This window comes from Rissa tridactyla, chromosome 2, assembly GCF_028500815.1.
Source record: "Rissa tridactyla isolate bRisTri1 chromosome 2, bRisTri1.patW.cur.20221130, whole genome shotgun sequence".
NCBI lineage: Eukaryota > Metazoa > Chordata > Aves > Charadriiformes > Laridae > Rissa > Rissa tridactyla.
Genome location: NC_071467.1, coordinates 46,225,631 through 46,243,059, shown reverse-complemented (window position 1 = coordinate 46,243,059; position 17,429 = coordinate 46,225,631). Strand labels below are relative to the sequence as shown.

At 42.0% G+C, this 17,429-nt stretch overlaps 2 protein-coding genes across 6 annotated transcripts in view; one reads left to right on the top strand and one right to left on the bottom strand.

Moving 5' to 3' along the window:
• PRKDC (protein kinase, DNA-activated, catalytic subunit) overlaps window positions 1–3,319 on the bottom strand; it is an 85,558-nt gene extending 82,239 nt beyond the window's left edge. For all 3 annotated transcript variants that reach the window (XR_008464831.1, XM_054191228.1, XM_054191229.1), the window contains exons 1-4: window positions 3,126–3,319; window positions 1,977–2,053; window positions 1,773–1,865; window positions 872–946 (exon numbers count right to left, since the gene is read on the bottom strand). Coding sequence is in view for 2 of the 3 variants with exons in the window: in XM_054191228.1 (XP_054047203.1) it covers window positions 872–946; window positions 1,773–1,865; window positions 1,977–2,053; window positions 3,126–3,267 (387 nt within the window). In the remaining variant the exon portion in view is untranslated. The remainder of the gene's footprint in view (window positions 1–871; window positions 947–1,772; window positions 1,866–1,976; window positions 2,054–3,125) is intronic.
• Window positions 3,320–3,386: 67 nt separating this feature from the next.
• Window positions 3,387–16,075, top strand: MCM4 (minichromosome maintenance complex component 4). 3 transcript variants are annotated; one of them, XM_054191234.1, is made up of 17 exons: window positions 3,387–3,405; window positions 4,108–4,208; window positions 4,405–4,563; window positions 5,369–5,532; window positions 5,621–5,719; window positions 5,870–5,965; window positions 6,050–6,145; window positions 6,579–6,717; window positions 7,153–7,373; window positions 7,859–7,979; window positions 9,761–10,020; window positions 11,944–12,309; window positions 12,654–12,781; window positions 13,915–14,122; window positions 14,628–14,856; window positions 15,010–15,143; window positions 15,508–16,075. In XM_054191234.1, the coding sequence occupies exons 2-17, from the start codon at window positions 4,139–4,141 to the stop codon at window positions 15,598–15,600; spliced, it is 2,583 nt and encodes an 860-aa protein (XP_054047209.1). In that variant the 5' UTR covers window positions 3,387–3,405; window positions 4,108–4,138; the 3' UTR covers window positions 15,601–16,075. The 3 variants fall into 3 exon arrangements, with proteins under 3 accessions (XP_054047209.1, XP_054047207.1, XP_054047208.1); XM_054191232.1 differs by lacking the exon at window positions 3,387–3,405 and adding an exon at window positions 3,887–3,945; XM_054191233.1 differs by lacking the exon at window positions 3,387–3,405 and adding an exon at window positions 3,941–4,012.
• Window positions 16,076–17,429: the final 1,354 nt, after the last annotated feature.

The following is a 17,429-nucleotide window of genomic DNA, read 5'->3' as shown; positions in this document are numbered from 1 at the left end:
TCAGCTGAAGTATGCTATTCAATTAAAGAGATTTAAGGTCACTGGTCCAGGAAAGAGTATTGGCATGAAATCTGCTTTAACAACAAACTACCTTCCTATAGATGTATAAATATAAATTTTGTCATTTTAAATTTATATTAGACATATTATATATATAATCTACATGAAAATTATACACAGTATATTTTTACACATACATATATATGTAAATGTATGTAAAAAAGCCACAAGAGCACAGGCTTAGCAAGTCTGCAGTAGTCTTTATCATATTGTATTTCTCTCCCTGCTGCTATAAAGCCAATCCAATTCACAGAAGAACTGACTCAGAATAACTCAGAAGGGAGGTTTATTTCTCATAAACAAAATTAAGTAGGTGCAAAAGCATTTGCAAAACAAGGGTCTAATGCATTCTAAGGAAGCATATTATGAAACTACTGTCTCACACAATAATACAACTTCTGAAAAAAGTCCTTCTCCTCCTCCACACCTTTCACATGCTGTCTCTAATATATTGTATTATAATATTATATATTAATACATAATAATTTTAAAGTAAGAATACAATAGAAATGCAAAATTTCTCCTTAAAGAACCATAATAAACTGGGAGAGAGATCTGCAACTGCACACAAAACAATCATATCTTGCTCTAGCAGATGAAGGAATGACATGCTCACATCTAAGCAACCTAGCGGAGGAATATCAAAGACAATCTATTGTTAAGACATATCTCTTACTAACACCTAAATATTACACAGTACTATTCTCTTGCTACTGCAGACTACAGATTTTCTGCACGATATAGCACAACTGTAGTAAAACAACAGTGTTCTACTTTTTCTAGAAAGATAGATTTATAAGATGCATTTTACCTTAATCAGAAGTTCCAGCGCTGGGATTTTACATTTTGCTGCTCTGTCTTTTGTATAAACGCTAATACAAGTTTGCTAGATAGAAAAGAAAATGGAGATTATAATACTCGTAAGTAGGGCACGGAATTCAAAGATAACACTCATCTACATCTTTAAAGTATCTGTTCCTAACAAGTTTCAGGTTTTTAACAAAGACTAAAACAACAAAAATATTCAGTCCTGCAAGTGGCTTCAATGACAACACTGCAGCACTGTCTGACATAATAACAAATCCCAGCTCAAGCAAATGAAGTGCAGTTTCTGGACACATCACAAATTTTCTGCCTCTGTACTATCATTCCTTACAATATGTAGCTACTAATTTGAGATCAAAGTGCAGTGATGTAGTCAAGCATTTCTACACAAAGCGGTATTATTCATCAATCTAGACTCAAGGAACCTCATATTTAGAGACAGTTTCCACCAATTTCTGTATACATTGCAAAAGTAACAACTTTGCAGGAAAAAATTTTAAAAATCAGTATTTAAAATTAACCATCACCTATAGAAACATTTAAAATATTACACTTAAACTATTAATTTACTCCATATACATTAGAAGTTATAACTATTATTTCAATATCAATAACTTTTTTCAAGAAAAATCAATACCTATTACGTTCTACACAAATAAGTTAATAAAATTAAGTCTATAATTGAAGAAACAATGCCACACTTCCCTGTTGTATTAATTACACTTCATGTCAATCAAGCTATTTCAACTTTAACAAGAACACGAGAGATAGGAAAGGCAGATTGGGAGGGGTGAAGGACCGTTATGAATCTGTTACGGTATGAGATCCACCAGAATTGTTTCAACCATTCAGCAAAGACCTTTAGGAAATAATTTTCCTTTACCCACCTTAATATTACAGGCATAAGGATGAACCTTGTCACCAACTTTTTCCATAAAGACACAAAGAAACTTCAGTGCTTCTTCCCTGCAATCTCGAAACTGACATGGTAAGAAAAAAAAATAAAGTTGGTTTTAACACGTAGAACACAATATGCTATTTATATAGCACTATCTCAACACTTCTTTAAAAACTACAGTTTACCGACTTACCTCCTCGATGCCGAGGGATCTGTGGATAAAGACGAGTAAGCCATGCTTTTGGGAGAACACCAGGGACAGGTGCAGCGCTGCGGGGAAGCGAACAAACCATCGGGGGGTTGGTTTCCTTTCTAAAGCAGGCAGAGCTGGACACCACTCAGCGTGTCACCCTGTGCAGAAAGACGCCTCGGAGGGGACTGATGCCTGCCACCAGAAAAACCCACCCCTTAATATGGGTGCTTCTGACCTCCCTGTGGACTCGGGCCCAGGCCCTGTGCCTCTGGCCTCGCACAGGGGCCTGCCCCTGCCCCTGCTCAGGGACCAGGGAAAGATGACCTGGGGCAGGCTGGCAGAGGGCAGCACGGACCTAAGTATTTTTCCTGAGGGAAACGGTTATTTAGGGCAAGAGGCCACCTTTCCCCCCAAATCAACTTTTATGTCATGCCAGCAGCCCTCAGGTGTTGTGTTCAGAACTGAAGGACAGAGGGAGGGCAAAGACACCCCACAGGACCTGAGATCTGGCGTGCATCCCCCTCACATTGATGAGCCCTCCCTAAGCTCAGCAGTTCGTAGAATGATTCGGGTTGGAAGGGACCTTAAAGATCATCCAGTTCCAACCCCCTGCCATGGGCAGGGACACCTCCCACTAGACCAGGCTGCTCAAAGCCCCATCCAGCCTGGCCTTGAGCACTTCCAGGGATGGGGTATCCACAGCTTCCCTGGGCAACCTGTTCCAGTGCCTCACCACCCTCACAGTAAAGAATTTCTTCCTAGTACCTAATCTAAATCTCCCTTCTTTCAGTTTGAAACCATTACCCCTTGTCCTATCATTACACTCCCTGATAAAGAGTCCCTCCCATCCTTCCTGTAGGCCCCCTTTAGGTACTGGAAGGCTGCTCTAAGGTCTCCCTGGAGCCTTCTCTTCTCCAGGCAGAACAGCCCCAACTCTCTCAGCCTGTCCTCACAGGAGAGGTGCTCCAGCCCTCTGATCATCTTTGTGGCCCTCCTCTCGACTTGCTCCGACAGTTTTGGAGCTGTTTTAAAGACACCAGCGAGGCACCAGCCTCTCCAGGCTCCGCTCAGCGCCCCTCAGGGCCCCCCAGTCCCCTCCCCCCAGTCCCCGCCGCCACCCCCGCGGCCGGGCCGGGCCCGAGGGCGCACCCTGCGCGCCGCCCGCCAGGCTGGTGAGGCAGGTCTCCCCCAGGCTGCGGAGCAGGCTGTAGCCGTGCAGGGCGGCGCCGGCGGCATCGTCGGGCTGGAGGCAGCGGTGCAGCTGTAGCAGGCACTCCTGGACGCCAGCCATGCTACCGCAGGCCGGCACTGCAAGCGGCGGCACCGGCGGGAGGCGGAAGCGGGCGGCAAGAGCCGGCCCCCGGCCGGATCCAACACGGCCAGCCGGGGGGGAACACGACACACTGTGGCATCATTCCGAGAAACGCGGGTAGGCCTCGGCCAGACCATTCCGATCAGAGGGGGGAGGCACGGTCGTCTAAGTGGCGGTGACAGGGAAGAGGATTTGGGAGCATCTGTGTGTCTCTTGCCGTAGGATCGGCTCAGTACACGCACGTACAGTTTCTCTCCCCCCCCCCCCTCGCGGGGAATAGGCTGCTCCGACCTCCCTGCCCGACCGCAGGACTAGTTTTGCCGCGAAATTCGGTCAGGTGCAGGCGGTTCCACTTTGGGCTGGGGGGAGGATGTGCCGTTGATGGGGACATCCTCCGTCCCGTAGCGCAAGGATGGCTAGCAGTATACCGTTTCCGTACCGCAGCGGCTCAAACAGACCGCGATCCTCCCCTCGGGGGCCCGGAGGGTTCACCTCCTTCCTCCTTTCCTTCTCCGTTCCCCAGCACTCCCCCCTTTCTGCATGGGTTGGGCGCTGCCGTTGCGATCGCCCCTACCCATTGGCCAGAAAGCCCGCGAGAGCGCGCGCACGCCGCCCAGCTTGGCGCGGAGTGTTCGGGGTCTGCTCGGGGTGGCAGAGGTGCTGGGACGCGGAGGGACGGGTCGTCGGGGCCGGTTGCTGCCCCTTCTCTATCTCGGCGGCGGGGGTGGGAACAGAGAGGGAAGCCGCCGGTTTGGGCTCGGGGCTCGGCCGCTGGCGGAGCGCCTGCAGCCCGCGCTCTTCTTGCCGTCCCCCTCCTAGGTAGGACCGCCGTGGGAGCCGGAGCAGCGCCATGTCGTCGCCTGCCTCCACCCCCAGCCGCCGCCGCGGGAAGCGCGGCCGGGGCAGCAACCCCCCGACCCGTAAGTGCTTTGGGGACGAGGTGGGGAGGCGGCCGGAGCCGGAGATAGCCTATGGCTTCCCGGCTGGGTAGGGGCCGGTGGGCGCCGGCTGCTTGGCAGGCTCTGGCCGTCCCTCTGCCCTGGGGTGTCCTCCGGGCCCGCATCCCCGGCGGCCGCGCGACGGTTTTAAACGCTGGCTCCGCTTTGTGTCTTGCAGCGCAAGATGCTCGGTCTCCTCCATCGCAGAAGCGCAGGACGGACGACTCCACCTCCACCGGCGAGCTGCAGCCCATGCCCACCTCCCCGGCCGCCGGCGCGCAGAGCCCCGCCGCCCCCGACGCTCTCTTCTCCAGCCCCCCGCAGTTCCGCCATTCCGGTACGGGGGCGGGGGAGTTCGGGCAGCTCCGCGGCCGCCCGGGCAGCAGCGGCGGTGACTGGGGTTGGCCCCGACCTCGGCTCCGGCCTGCGGCGATGCGCCCCCGGGGTGTGTGTGTGTGGGGTGCGGGTTCTCGGTGCCGCTGTGGAGCGAGCGGGAGAATGGATCCGGCTGGAAAACATGCGAGGAAAAAAACTGGGTTTTGCCTCAAGTTTGTCATTCGAGTTTAGCGCAGGAGCGTTGTGGGTGTCAGGAGTGCAGATCTGCTGTTTTAGCTTCAAATTGTGCTGGGAGCACATATCACGGATTATACTTTACTCTCTTGTGTGTTTCTAGAAAGAATAAAATCAGTAAAATTACTAGGGCAGAAAGAATTAGTTTGATTGCTATAAAAAGCCTTTCTTGCTTATATGAATAGGCTTGTTCTTAATTGTGATAGCTGGTAATTGCCCTGTCGCTTGTTGTACTGCCTCAAAAATACTGAGAAATGTTTAATCTAAAATGATAAGTTTTGACTTTTTATGCTTGAAGACTGATGCAGTTTTAAATGCAGCACCACTTTAAAACTTTCTAGCAAAGCTTTACTGGAGCTTGGGATCTTTCAGAAGAGATGTTGATGCAGAGAAAAGTTCTGGCTAGACTTGCGACATTTTTATTATTTCTGTTTTAACAAGACACTGGAACTGATGGGTGCTACTCATGACAGCAGAGTGAAAAGAACGACAAGACAAATGCAGGGGCTGAGTTTTAGTTTGCTCTAAATGTAAAATGTCTTTATAATTGTGAATTTTTGTTTTTTTTATAGCTATTCCCCTTGACTTCGACATCAGCTCCCCGCTAACATACGGCACACCCAGCTCCAGGGTAGAGGGTACCCCACGAAGTGGTGTACGAGGAACTCCGGTTAGGCAGAGGCCGGATCTCGGCTCTGTCCGTAAAGCCCGACAAGTTGATTTACACTCAGATGGGGTAGGTAGAGGTCTCGGATCTCGTATCAGACAACTTCTTTTTAAAAACTATAGGCGTGTTTGCATATGCTTCATTTATTTCCCCGCAGCCAGCTGAGGATGTAGTAGCAACCGAGCAGTCTCTTGGACAGAAGCTTGTTATTTGGGGAACCGATGTTAACGTAGCCTCGTGCAAAGAAAAATTCCAGGTAGGTTAACAACTTGTTTTTTTCCTTTTTTAAATGAAAAGCTAGTTTGAGTTAAACAAATATTAGTGGAATCTGATACAAAGAAGGTGTTTGTACTACTAAATTCTGCTCATCTTTCCCTTCTGTCTCCTTGTTACCTTGGGCATTCAGAGATTCCTTCAGCGCTTCATTGATCCGCTGGCTAAAGAGGATGAAGACATTGGCTTGGATCTTAATGAGCCACGCTATATGCAACGGCTTGAAGAGGTACTTGCATCACAGCCAAATCCAACTTTTCTTTTTTAGTCTTGTGTGCCATTGAGTAAAGATTTCTTTTCAAATATCTTGCAGATTAACATGGTTGGGGAACCATTCCTGAATGTAAATTGTGACCATCTACGATCATTTGATGAAAATCTTTACAGGCAACTGATCTGCTATCCTCAGGTGAAGTGGTGCACTTTCTGGCTTTCAAGTGCCCTTTTCATATTTACGGCTCTTAATGTGTTTGTTTAAATGCAATGTGTACTTTGTATGGTCAGTGTAATCTCTGGCTTCTTTATTTTACTTACCGTAAAATGTCTTGTTTCATAGTAGTTCATTGTAGATGTTACAGTGGGTACCTCATGCATGGAAAACTAGCTGATAAACTGCCATGTCCAGAGTCTTGTACTTCCCCCTCCTTTGCAATACTCAAATTAATAAATCTGATCTAAACAGCAAGTTTTCTGTTATGTAGGAAAATGCTTAGCTGGCATAACTTTTAGTCATTCCTGGCTGATCAGCAGCACATAAAATGCTTCCTGCAAAAATACTTCATTCTATGATTTTTATTTTTATTTAACGTGTAAGCTCAACTATTTCTAACAATTTTATACAGGAAGTCATCCCAACATTTGACATGGCTGCCAATGAGATCTTTTTTGATCGTTACCCTGATTCAATATTAGAACATCAAATTCAAGTAAGGCCATACAATGCACTGAAGACTAGGAATATGAGAAGTCTAAACCCTGAAGGTAAACTTCTGATTACCGTGTTAGAAAAGAATCTTAAGGATTTCTATAAACTTGCTGACTTAACATAGAATTACAAGAAGGCTGTGTAAAAGTGTACTTGTGGTCCATCCAAATCAATGCCTTTCCTTATGTAAGTCTGTTTCAGAAGCAAATGCTTTACAGCCCAAATGCAGAATAGTCTATCCATAAAGGAAGTCCTTCCTGGCACCAGCTACTGATGTTCTTAGTTCTGCAAATGTGAAGGATTCTTTCTTTTATATAAACGCTTCTGTAAATTAGAATACTTGTACTACGCATTTATGCTTTGTCTTATACAAAATACCAATACCTAACCAAAAGCCCACCTATCACCTAAAAACAAACATAACATGAAATTTGAAGGTCATTTAAATTTTAAGAGTACAAAGTGATGACATGAGTCTCTATATTTTGTAGATATTGATCAACTTATCACCATCAGCGGTATGGTCATCAGAAGCTCCCAGTTAATTCCTGAGATGCAGGAAGCATTCTTTAAATGCCAGGTTTGCGCTTTCACCACCAGAGTGGAAATCGATCGTGGCAGGATTGCTGAACCATCAGTATGCAAGAACTGTAACACAACGCACAGTATGGCACTGATTCACAATCGCTCCATGTTCTCTGACAAACAGATGGTATGTTGTGCTTAGGTAGTGGCTAAAATGAAAACAGTTTCTAGTTTTTGCTCTCGCGCCCCTCCTAATATCATCAGTAGCATTAATCTTGAAGCTGAAGGTTTTAAAAACGGAAATGTGTTTTGGAACATGAAAATGGGTGAAACAACTTAGCGAAACTTTGGAGAAGACATAAGGAGGAAATGAAGTCTGTACGCATCTTAATGTGTCTACATGGAAGCTCTGTTATATATAGCATGTCTGTTTCTGTCTGGACTGGATGAGCCTTGTCTGTAACAGCGTTTGAACCATACCAGCAGAATTCTCATTTGCATCAAATCTTTCTATTAGCAATCATTTTTGCTGTTTGGGTGGGGGTATCTTGTTCTTGAGCAATGTTCCTGATTCAAAATGATGCTTAAGACTGCTAATGCAAGATTCTATTGTATGCTCTGTGGAAAACTTTTGCTTTTCTGAAACTAAAACTTCTAAGTGTTTTTTGCTAGATCAAACTGCAGGAGTCTCCTGAAGATATGCCAGCTGGACAGACACCGCATACTGTTGCGCTATTTGCTCACAATGACCTTGTTGATAAAGTTCAGCCAGGTGACAGAGTTAATGTCACAGGTAAAATTTGGTTTGAGTATTTGCACCCGCCTTTTTCACTGATCTTAACTGTCTATAAAGGGACCTGATGGGACACACCTGCAAGTGCTGAGGGAGCTGGCCACTGTCTTTGCAAGGCCGCTCAATGGCCTTTGAAAAGTCATGGTGACTGGTTAAGATATTGTAAGAAAGCCAATGTCACTCCTAGGCATGGAGGAGACCTGGGGAACTACAGGCCAGTCAGCTTCATCCCTGGGAAGGTGATAGCGCCAATAATCCTGGTAACTATTTTTAACCTTATGAAGGAGAAGGGAATTAGGTGTAGTCAGCATGGATTTACAGTAGATAACAGCCTTTACAGTGAGGTGACTGGAGCAGTGGATGTTGTTTATCTTGACTTTAAGCAAGGCTTTCATCACTGTCTCCCATAACATCCTCACAGGAAAACTCATGGTGTATGGGTTGGATAAGTGGACAGTGACATGGAATTAACTGGCAGAGCTTCTGGGCTGAAAGCATTATGATCAGTGGTACAAAGTCCAGCTGGAGGTTGGTCACCATCAGTATACCCTAGGGGTCAATACTGGGGCCAAATGCTGATATCTTCACTAATGACCTGTATGATGGGACAGAGTGGACCCTCAGCAAACTTGCAGACAAAACCAAAACTGGACGGAAGCAGTGATTGATAGACCTCATGACTGTGGTGCTAACAGCTTCCTGGGGTGCATTAGAAGAGTTGCCAGCAGGTGGAGGCAGGTGATCCTTCCCCTCTATTCAGCACTGGTGAGGCCACACTTGGAATATTGTGTCTAGTTCTGGGCCGTCGCCCGACAAGGGAGACGTGAACATAATGGAGTGAATTCAGCAAAGGGCCATGATGGTAACTGGAGCCTCTGGAAAGGCTGAGAAAGCTGGGAGGGACTGCTCAGCCTGGAGAAGAGAAGGCTCAAGGGGATCTTACCAGTGTGTTTATAAATTCCTGATGTGGGGTGTGTGTGGTGGTGGGGTCAAGAAGATAGAGCCAGACTCTTCTTAGTGGTGCCCCGTGGCAGGCAGTGGGCACAAGCTGAAATACAGGAAATTCCAGTTAAACATAAGAATTTTTCTACTGCTTGAGTGGTCAAGCCCTGGCACAAGTTGCCTGGAGAGGCTGTGTGGAGTCTCGATCCTTAGAGATACTCAAAACGTGACTGTACGTGGCCTTTAGCATCCTGTTCTAGTTGATAACAGTTAGGGCCCATGATTGGACTAGACAATCACCAGACGTCCCTTGTGACCTTGACAGTTCAGTCATTCTGAGAATGTTGGTGAGGAAAAGGCAGTATCTTAAATAGCGGCTGCTGTCAGGAGAGTGGTAACATAGAGTAAGTCTTGTGATGCAGCAACCACATTTTTATAAACCGCTTTGCTTTAAAACAACTGCTGTACTGCTAGCTGTTACAGATACATTAGAAATCTATTATTAAATTTGGCACCAAAAATGGAGGAAATGCTGACAGCGCAGCAGGACTTTCAAAAGCATCAAGCCTTAATTTTTTTCAAAAATGCTTCAGCATTTTCCTTGTTGAGAACACCTGTGATAGGCATGTTAAACATGTATATACCTGCAAAAATAGGGTGTAGATGACTTGAAATATGTTCCATTGAGTTCTACATGACTTACTGGTACTGGGAAATAAACTGACTAAAGTATTTAGGCTGTTTTGAAAGGTGAATTTTCAAGGGAGAATGTAAAATTTTCAAGTTCTGGAATTCTTATATTTCTTTATATCTAATGCTGTGATTTAAACTGTATTTAGGTATCTACAGGGCAGTCCCAATTCGAGTTAATCCAAGGGTCAGCAACGTAAAATCTGTCTATAAGACCCACATTGATGTCATACACTATCGCAAGACAGATGCAAAACGCCTGCATGGTGTTGATGAGGAAACGGAGCAAAAAATGTTTACAGAGGAACGTGTGGAAATTCTAAAAGAGCTTTCTAAAAAAGCAGACATATATGACAGACTTTCTTCAGCACTGGCTCCAAGTATCTATGAGCATGAAGATATCAAAAAGGTAAATCAAATTCTGTATTTCTCTTGAAAGAAATGTACTTATACACAATTAATTTGGTAATTAGTGTTTGGTATAAAAATGACTTGAGGCTTCAAAATTCAAAAAAATGTATCTTGAGCAGTCTTAAAACTCCATGGTCTTGTCAGGATGGAGTTGGTTATAAGTGTATCATAAGTCTTTTCATGGTATTAAGGAGTGTTAATCAGAGGGAAGATACTGAAAAGGTAGGAAAGCAGCAGAACTGGGAAAATGTAAATGGAGGATGCATCTTGAACATTTCTTGAATGTTCAGATTATGGGTGATCAAAGAAAAATAAGTAGCTATAACACAGTAAGTGATTGCTGAAAAGAGGCATCCACAAGAGAACAGTAGCTTTAAAATGACGTGTGATTGACTTTGGCTTACCGGATGTTAAAACAATTACTTAGATGTGTCCAAGAAGGGACTGTTCCAATAAAATGTTCAACCGAGGTACTACAACTTTATCGTTGCAAAAACTACAGTCAGTAGTGTGTCTCAAGGTAATGTCAGACACCAAACTTCAAGTATATTCCTTTTTTGGTTTTGTTTGTGTTTTTTTTTTTTTTTTTTAAATAGATTTATACATTATCATAGTTCACAAGTTTCTGAAATGGCTAAAAGTTGAACTCAAAACCATATAATGATTTCCTGCTGAAATGGAAACACAATAATGACAACTCCATTTGTCATTACCTCCTCACCACGCTAATAAGGCACATCAACTATAGTGGGTGGAGTTGAGAAAAGCTAGGGATCCTTCAACAAGGGAGATTTTCAGGTTCTGACCAAAATCTGTTCACAACATACAAAATTGGAAGTGCTTGAAACCCATATGTATTGGAGCATCAATACTCAGGGGCCTTGAGGAAAATAAAACGGGGCAGGTCATGCTTCTTGTAACTACCGCACAGGTTTTACTGACCTCTGCAAGTTCTTGTAAGTGAATGAGAACGGGACTAATACAAATAGCTCATTCCATGCCTCTGCAAGGTTTCTGTGCTGTAAGAAATTGTGCCAAGGCTTTACATGAAGTACAGTTTTCCTTGCTGTTTCCAGCTGTCATTGTCACTGACTGTCACTTTTTTTCATTAACTACCTAACTGCCTATTATATATATGATGCTGGGGGGGGGGGGAAAGTACTGGGAAATGGTGAATTTTTAAACTAGTAAATTTGAAAAGGAAAAAAAAAATCCTCCCTGATAATTCTAGCTAACTGATAAAATTACAAGCGTGTGTTTATACTAATAATTCCAGTACTTTCAAAATACTAGAAGTTAGTTACTTTTATTTCTTTACTAATATGCAATCATATGCTTTTTTTAGGAAGTATAAAGGTAGAAGCATTGGTAAATTCCAATGAAATAAAGACCTTAAACACTTTTAAACTTTATGGGCAAGTAAAGAATTTTTATTGAAATTATTATAACACAGTAAAGCAGTTTTCCTGAAAGGAAAATGATATGTGATTAGTTTTGACTAAGAAGCTGATCAAAAATGGCACTTTTTAATAATACAAAAGAGGTAATAGTACTTTGATCCTAGATTAAATATTGCCTTAGGGAAAACAATAGTCTATTCTGACCTTCCTATTGTCAGCAGAATTTGCACCAATATTTTGACTACATAAGTTTTGGAATAGATTTGGAACAACTCTAATTTGAAACTGTAATTACAAGGTGAGTTTGTAGGACCTAGCAGTTTACTTACTGGAGTTGAGGATATCTATAAAGAATGAACCCTTTTAAAGACTTCTAAAAACAGTTTGAAGTGTTTTCTTGTATGTCTGAGTTAATTTAGCAGTGTTTCAGTTCATTCGATGTTTCTGTTCAGCAGTTGGATTTACTCTGTTAACTATACAAGAGGTGATGCTTTGATTCTTAAAAGAGAATATTTTTGTAGGGTATTCTGCTTCAGCTTTTTGGGGGATCAAGAAAGGATTTTACTCACACGGGAAGAGGCAATTTTCGCGCCGAGATCAACATTCTTCTCTGTGGTGATCCTGGTACTAGTAAATCACAGCTGCTCCAGTATGTGTATAACCTGGTTCCTCGAGGCCAGTATACATCTGGCAAAGGCTCAAGTGCAGTTGGTCTTACTGCGTATGTGATGAAGGATCCAGAAACACGGCAACTGGTTCTTCAGACAGGTGCTCTAGTACTTAGTGACAATGGCATTTGCTGCATTGATGAGTTTGATAAAATGAATGAAAGCACAAGATCAGTACTACATGAAGTAATGGAACAACAGACTCTCTCCATTGCAAAGGTAAGTCCCTCTTTAATTCCAGGTTCTCTGCACTACGCATGGTATCAGTTAGGCAGATGAAACCAAAAAGTTACCAGAAGAACAAAGGATTATACTTTTCTGTTGTTGTTAGTGGATCAATCCTAAATTATATAACAACTCATTTACAAAAGAATGCAGCTTTTTTAGGAAACCGTAGTATTTCCTTATGGTTTTGGTCTTGCTTTGCTCTGAAAGGTTTTTGCAATGCAGTTTTTTTACTACAGAGCCCTTTTAATAACACCGCTGGTCTCATTCAGCAGGGGGGAAGGGGTTTGGTGGCACATAGTTGCAGCTGGTTTCAGAAATGTTTTTTGTTTTGACAGGCTGGAATTATTTGCCAACTGAATGCTCGTACATCTATCCTAGCAGCAGCTAACCCTATAGAATCACAGTGGAATCCGAAAAAGACAACTATTGAAAATATCCAGCTTCCTCATACACTGTTGTCAAGGTACTCAGCTCCCACTTGCATGTCTCGTTTTTATGAGATGCTATACTTCCCCTTGTGAAAATGATTAAATACAGTAGAGCAGAACAATTGTGTTCTTTGTAGCGTAGTGGAAAACTTGTGTAGCATTTATTTTAAATGCAGTTCTTACAGCTTTTGCGTGAGCAGAGAACTGCCTTTTCGTATTCACATATTGACCTTGAACAGAAGATCTGATGAGATCTGTAGGATCTCTTTATCTCTGAAGATCTGTGACTGGTTCATGTTCTGTAAAATTCAGCTGGGGAGGTGGCAGTGCTAGCCTTTTGGCTGGTAGCCGTTAGAGCAACATTTAGCATCTGCTGATCTAAAACTGAACTGTCTTTGTGCTGCAGTTGCATCTTGTGAGGAATTCCAACAGTAGCTGGAGATTTGGAGTGCACTGATACACTGGATATTCTGAGGACACTTACAGTTTAGATTTTAATTAATACCTGCTTAATTTTGCCATTTAGTGACAAATGGTACCTTAGTACAGGGTGTACTGAATGAAACTAGGCTTGAGCAGCATCTCAGTTCCATCACTTACTGGATTTAAGCTTAGGAAAATACATGATGGGCTGGCTAAAATGTCTGCCTATAGTTAAGCGTAGTTGAATATATCGTTTGTAAAATTAGAAATCTTTTTTTTTTTCAGGATTAAATCACAGGTGCTTTTTTATTTATACATGTATTTATTTACTTAAGGATTTTAAATGCATAAAATAACCATATAGGTATGTCCTGCTGCCTTTTGGGGCACTTTCTTTAACAGCAAGTTTGTTCCTGTGTATTTGGTATACGTGTGGAGGGTTTTTGTTGTTGTTTTAGAAAACAAAAACTGTCATCCTTGAACACGGGATCTTGAGTTTTAGCAGAGCAGAATGTATGCCACTTTCAAAGTTTCAGATCTATAGGATGAAAACAAATCCACTGTGCTGTTTTGTACTTTCATAATTCCAGAAAAATTATCTTTTCAGTGTAATAGAGCAACTCCTACTTAGAGTAGGAAGTAACAGTCAAATAACTCCTCTACTTGTAAATCAAAAACCCTCAATCAAACTACTTTAAATGGCAGGGAAGTATACGTACTAATACTGGATTCTTATGCTGTTCAGATTTGACTTGATCTTTTTAATGTTGGATCCACGTGATGAAGCTTATGACAGACGTCTTGCTCGCCATTTGGTTTCACTGTACTACCAAAGTGAAGAAAAGATGGAGGAAGAATACATGGACATGGCAGTATTGAGGGATTACATTGCATATGCTCGTAGTTACATAAATCCTAGGTTAAGTGAAGAAGCAAGTCAAGCCCTCATTGAGGTAAAGGAGTAGCTGTTAGTAATGTTCCAATATACATCCTATTTATGTATAACTTTTCTATAAGACTCTTCAAACGTCTCTAAAAATCACCAGCATTTATAAAGGAGAGAGCAATCAGTACAAAAGTCATTCTGCCCTCTGATTGTTAGCTTTCAGATGTGTTGGTTTTGGTTCTATCACATTAATAAAAGCATAAAATTCTACTGAAATGAAATGTGTCAGTACAGACACAAGCACTATTATGTAAGACTAGTCCTAAGTTTTTAAAGGGATTTAAAAATTGACTCATTGTCATGGCTTCATTGCTTTATAAGGTAAATGTATAAACGTGATGTGGTTATCCTTCATTGCAGAAGAACTCTGAAGGGATATGAGCATAAATAGTGTTTGGAACAGCTTGCCAGAATTGCTTATATTCTGAAATAAAAGACGAGGGATAAAGGGGACTCTGAAAAATATTAGAAATAACAGGATTCACTGAAATACTTAATGACTCTCTTGACAGGCATACGTGGACATGAGGAAGATTGGTAGTGGCAGGGGAATGGTTTCTGCATATCCTCGACAACTTGAGTCTCTGATCCGACTGGCAGAAGCGCATGCTAAAGTACGCTTTTCTGAGAAAGTTGAAACAATTGATGTAGAAGAAGCAAAACGCCTCCATCGGGAAGCACTGAAACAGTCTGCTACTGATCCAAGGACCGGAATTGTGGACATATCCATTCTCACTACAGGTTTGTTTCCATAGTGATAAAGCTGGGATGCTGTTGGGCTTTTGTATATATTTTCATATAAATTTTTAAATGTATAAATTATGTAATTTTTAAACGTAACTTAGCCTGTCCTCCTTAGTTTATTTCTAAACGGTGTTCTCTTTCCTTTATAAGGAATGAGTGCAACAGCTCGTAAGCGGAAAGAGGAGTTGGCTCAAGCCTTAAGGAAACTTATCCAGTCAAAGGGTAAAACACCAGCTTTGAAATACCAACAGCTTTTTGATGATCTCCGAGCACAGTCAGATACAGTAAGTTTCCTGCTTTGTTTTTTACATTTTCATTAACTTTAAAAGCATGGTGGTTTTCCAAGTCAACATTACCTTGTTCTCAAATCGCATTATGGAGGGGAAAGGGAGACACTACCTTTTTCAGCTGACGTGACCAGAAAGCTAATTCTATGGATAAATGAGCTAAATCTTTACTGTACATTAGTTTATTCTGGCTTCTGAAATAGCAAACGCAGCAGGCCACATTATGAATTATGAAAAGGACATACTAAAGCTTAAAAAACCTATGAAGAAAATCAGTAGGAAGGAAGGCATTTTTACAGCCTTTAAAGTATTTCCCCTCTCCCCCGCCTAATTTTTACTTAATTTACTTCTTTTCTTTAAGGCTGTCACTAAGGAAATGTTTGAAGAAGCGCTTCGTGCCTTGGCTGATGATGACTTCTTGACTGTGACTGGAAAGACTGTTAGACTGCTGTAAGTTAGCCCTTCCTTACAAGCCAGCTGTCACGGCTTTACTTCGCCTTACTTAAGATAACGTCAGTCTGCAAGATCTTCAAGATTTGGGACTATCATTTGCTATAACAAGCACAGCCTTTCCTTGTAAGCCAACTCTCAGGGCTTTACTTTGCCTTACTATATTGCCAATCTGTAAGATTTTTAAGATTTGGGACTATCATTTGCTATGACAAGTGTAGTGACAATTAAGTGGCACTTCTGTCAGCACAAAAGATTACGAAGGACCTAAAAAAATCCTCAGCTGAATAATGCTATTTACATTTTAGCTAAATGTAATTACTAATATGCTGTGCCACGTATTTTTATGAGGTTTTGTAGAACATGCTAACGATGTTGTATGTATTTCAAATTGAATTGTAAAAATTCATCTTAAATTACTTTTTACTAAATGCAGTTTGACTGTTAGTACTGCTGTAATCTGAAATAAAGTTACTGGACTTAAAAAGGCGCTTTAGCATTCATTTCTAGTGAAAAAGAACATATCCTGTGCTGGGCACTTTTCAGTCTAGAATTCTGCAATTTTTAGTAAGCTCTGTGGGAGCAGAAAGGAGCTTTGTGCCTTTTTTTGTTTATACTTGAGTGTACACTGGTAGTATCCTCAATGTAAAAAAGGCAGGTAGATTCTACTTGAAACCAAATTTTCTTACTACACATTTAAGCATGACTGGATAAACTGTTACCCACCTTCGGTGTAATCTCATGTAATCAGTCCAGAAAGAACAAGGTCCTGTAGCACATGACTGGAGAATCTTCCTTCCTTCAAGGCAGGGCAGATGCTCTCAGCCATTGCATGTCAATAGCTGCTATTGTTTTCACGGCTGAGCTAGCAGAACAGTTCCCTAATTCACTTCAGTGCAGACAGCACCAGACTTATCTCAACTGCTCACTTAGCCCTTTTAAGATGAAATTAGTACTCTTACTGTTTTTGTGTAAAATGGATTTTGGCTCTCTTCCAATTCAAGATGACTCTTAATTCACCATCTTCTAGTTTTTGGGGGGTTGGTTTTGGTTTTTAAAATAAACTGCTCATTAGGACTTACTGTATTTAGTGTGTACAAGGTTACTTGCAGAATAATCCCACTAGGGGGCTCTTAAAGTCTGTAGGTAGTAGCTGATAAGAGATGACTTGTTTTCAGTCTGTAGTGGTTTTTTGGTTTCTAGGTAAGCAAGGACTGCAAGTGCCACTCTAATTAAGTAAATACAGAATGGAAGTGCTTGTAAACAGTCTTCTGGTTAAAAAAAACCCCACTGATTAAAAGATCTTAACCATCCCTATGTTAATTTGAAATGTACACAAAGCAAAAGGAAGATAAAAGTAACTTCCTTAGACTATTTTCCTTACCCTGTGTAATAGTCTCAAACTGTATATTATAATTTACTACTGTATTTACCCTATGCTGCTCGTAGTTACAATTAAGTTCATTTAAAAAACTCAAGTCACTTATAGACTGGAATATGCAACCAGGCAAAAGCATTCCTGCCAGAAACTTGATATTCTTAGCACCGGAAATGATACAGAAGAAAGGCATTAAAGTCTTCTATACATTCTACAAAAGGCATAAAAAAAGTTACAGGTCTACTGGCAGAAATTATTTGTAATGTCACTTTGACAGACCATAGTTGAAGTGATCTGCTGTCTTGTCCAACTAACACTATAAAGAGAAGCTGCTGGTGAAGTGAAATTGAATGGTACCCTCCATTTTCCTGCAGTCATTGGTTACTCAGGGTGGGCAGGGCATCAGTACAAGACAGACTAAAAAATGTCTTTTGCTACCACTGCTATTGGTTTCA